Source organism: Alligator sinensis, unplaced genomic scaffold (assembly GCF_000455745.1).
Source record: "Alligator sinensis unplaced genomic scaffold, ASM45574v1 scaffold810_1, whole genome shotgun sequence".
Lineage (NCBI taxonomy): Eukaryota > Metazoa > Chordata > Crocodylia > Alligatoridae > Alligator > Alligator sinensis.
The window spans coordinates 1,103-4,568 of record NW_005842691.1 but is presented as its reverse complement, the minus strand read 5'-3'; the positions used below and the strand labels follow the sequence as shown (position 1 = coordinate 4,568).

Here is a 3,466-nt window from a genome sequence, read left to right as displayed (position 1 = left end):
GTATATTTAATAGATTCTGGTTTAGGAGATGTTGTTGATTCACTGGCAAAGAGATAGGTAGAGAATTGAGGATGTTTTGATTCAAAGAGTGCGGAAGATTGTTGTTTGAAGAGCTGTTTTGTGGAAAATGAAGTGCATGTTCATGGCCAACAAAAGGGAAATCACTCCCAATGGGCAGCTGGCTCTGAAGTGGGTTTCCAGCTGCAGTGGTGACTATAACACCATCTTGAAGAACCGATGTTGTCTTTGTGATGGCAGGTTGGCTGGTGCCCGCTATGGCTATGGATGATGATGGTCCTGACGGTCCTGAATTCCCTGTAACATGAAACAAAAATATTAATGTCCATTGAAGGACAAATATTATCACAGTTTTAGTAACAGCCACATCCAAGAACAGGTGTGTACGCTCATACAATGAAGACCGATTTCTAACAATATAGTTTCAATATTTTAATATAAAAGAATTTTCAATTAATTATTTCAGACATTACACATTCCCACACCACAATTGGTATTAAATAAAACCACTTATGTTTCTTTTAAAACTCATCAGCAAAAATTTGGTTATGAGAGCATCAGTATTTAATATATTTTGGATTAGACATGGACTGAAAAGTATCTATCCTTTGGATTTAGTTTTGGATCAACACCAAATATATTACCAGAATGAAGAAGTAGTGGCAGATCTAATGCCTAGAGGTAAAAATTATGATTACATGATTAGAGTACAAGACTAAGAACCAGGACTCATAAGTCCAACTGCAGATAGATATTTTATCTATAGGCAAAACAATCAGAATAAATACTTCCCCAAGGGTATAGTGAGGATTTGTGAATTATTGTTTTAAAACACAGTTTCGGAGATTCTTAGAAGAAAGTATCAACATTGTTAAAAAGTGATATTCAATTAATTCTAGAGAACATTATGGCCAGATAGAAGTTGCTACAGAAAGCAGACAGATTCCTCAAGGAGAAGCTAAAATCATTTGGGTGGCCTGGGAAGATCTGTTACTTTGTAAGGAAAGAAATCTAAAGCTTGTCTTAGTGGATTTAGCATAAAACATTTATTTGTTTTGTTTTTTTGTTTTTTGTTTTTAATAGGCATTCCCTCTGCCTTCCTGTTTCTGCGTATCTGTGTATTACTCCTGACTCTAAATCAATTGTTTTTCTTTTTCTAACCAAAATTATTTCATTTGACAGTGGTTTAATACAAGAGAGGAGCAGAAGAAATAAAACTCAGTATAAACACCTCTGAAATATTCTTCTCCATTTTATTTGGTGATATGGAAAGATGCCCTTGGTCTCAAAAAATACGAACACTAAAAAGATAGATTATTCTGATAGTAGCAAAAACACAATGTACTGTTTACTCTATTGAGTAACTGCACCAAACTGCATTGTGTAACCACTTGATCAGATAAAGATTGGAATGCTTCAATTATTTATTTCATTTATATGTTGCCCTTCCCAACAAAGGCTGAGGGTGGCTCAATAGGAAAACAGAATTACTTAAAACAGAATAGCTTAAAAACAGCAAAATTATTTTGTGTAGCATTCATGAGTTCACTTGTACAAGACTCAGAGTGGACATGAGAAATAACTAACACACTTTAGTAACCTCTAAAAAAAATTCTTAAAATAAACTGGTTTGAAACACAACATTTTAAAAACCTTTCAGAGTTAAAATGAAGTTCCTTGCCTTCTATTGAAGGCAAGGAAGCTCCCATTTTTATCTCTCAATTAATAGGTAAATAGCAGTCTACCAGTGATCCAGTACTGAATGCTGCAAGCCCTGTTCATAGGCTAAAGTGAAAAAGTGAGGATAAATTCCACATTGGAAGAAAGAAAGGACATTTTTTCCTGGAAGTGTTTTTGCTCTTTTCTTTTCTTTTTTAAAAGGCAGCTATTTTATGCCAGCCAGAACTTGCCCTCATTTTCAGACCATTTAGGCAGATTTTGTTATTGATAAAACCAGTTGTTTTGAATATACCATTTCAGTCCTGGACAGAAAGCATATGCGAGAATTAGAAATTGGTCTAGAAGAGCTCAGAATAGAAGGACTTGTATTATTATTTTTTTAACAAATGCTTAACACTTCTAAAAATTAGGCCTTTAGAAAATACTTTTTTGATGTAGTGGCTGAGAGCAGTGGTTTCTAGCATGCCCAGGCCCCTTGCTCCTGCTCTACATGTATAAACTCACCAAACTGAGCAACGTAGCTACCTCCGAGTGCATACATTCAGCACTGCTCTCAAGCTTTATTTCCAGGAGCAAGGGAGAAGTGCTGCAGGGCATGTTCTAGGTGTCCCTTGAGTCACCAAACTGCAGAAAATTAGCAGTTGTTACTAACCGGTTGTATGAGTTTATGTTTCAAAGGCCCCTGGCAAATGTTATACTTAAGGTGTAATTAAGCAGTTAATCACACCTTAATTTGTTATCAGGCCACGTATTAATGCAGATAATGGCATGATAAAACAAGGAAAAACCCACAAAGTTACTACACAAAATAGGTGTAATATTTTTATGGATGGTTCCTATCACACGATTAAATTGAACGTGTGGCCAGGCTGATTGGGGGTCCCAGTCTCCAGGGTACATGGGAGCCCTGGACTCCATTGTGCTCCACAGGCTAATAGTTCCGATCAGCTGATTGCCATGCCCAGTCTTGGGGACCCATCGGAGAAAAGGGCTCCAATATGCCCTGGGGGCTGGGAGCCACTGCTGCCACTCCCAGCTGCAGGGGTACATCAGAGCCCTTGTCTCCAATATGCTACCCTAGCTACCAGGGGAAAGAGAAAGACATATCATTAATACTACAAATACTCAACATTCATGGCATGGTCCCTGCTTATGTTGCTGGCTCTTGGTAAATCCTTTTGGTCAGACTCAATGTTTTCATCTCTGTACTGTATAGTCCTAATTGTGTTTGGAAGGCAAACAAGAATTTGGATGATCTTAAACCTACTGACACTTATAATCTGATGCATCACAGTGAGATCCATGGGTCTCTTTCAAAACTGTCCTAGTTAAGCCAATCACCCAAATACTATTTTCCAAAAAAGAGTAGGATGAGAACAGACTGTGTGCTTCAGTCAAGAAACATCTTGAGCCAAACAGGCAACTTTAGGCAGGCAAAACTATAATGAACGCTGGTTGGATGTGGATGTGGAAGGGTGGGGAACAACGACAGTTGATTACTTTTGTTTATTTCAAACCTAAAGAATGATCATTAAAAGAGAATGAACCAAGGCACCATCTAAGCAGTGCACTGATCTCACCCAAATGTCCAACATGGATATTTGCTTAATATAAATCCCAGCTGAACATCAACATTTAAAAGAGACAGATGGGAGATGCTGAGACCTCATGAGGGCTAAGCGAGACTCAAAAGCTAAAAAAAGGACAATCCTTGTTTGGGAAAAGTGCAGCTGAATCAAGATGTTCTGTACTCTAGCATCTCAAATCC

At 37.7% G+C, this 3,466-nt stretch overlaps 1 protein-coding gene across 1 annotated transcript in view; it reads right to left on the bottom strand.

Annotated features, from left to right (window-relative positions):
- MBD5 (methyl-CpG binding domain protein 5) overlaps positions 1-428 on the bottom strand; it is a gene marked incomplete at its 5' end in the record, with an annotated part of 36,562 nt that extends 36,134 nt beyond the window's left edge. Inside the window, 1 exon segment of the mRNA XM_025215972.1 lies at positions 2-428. Coding sequence (XP_025071757.1) covers positions 2-428 — 427 coding nt within the window.
- Positions 429-3,466: the final 3,038 nt, after the last annotated feature.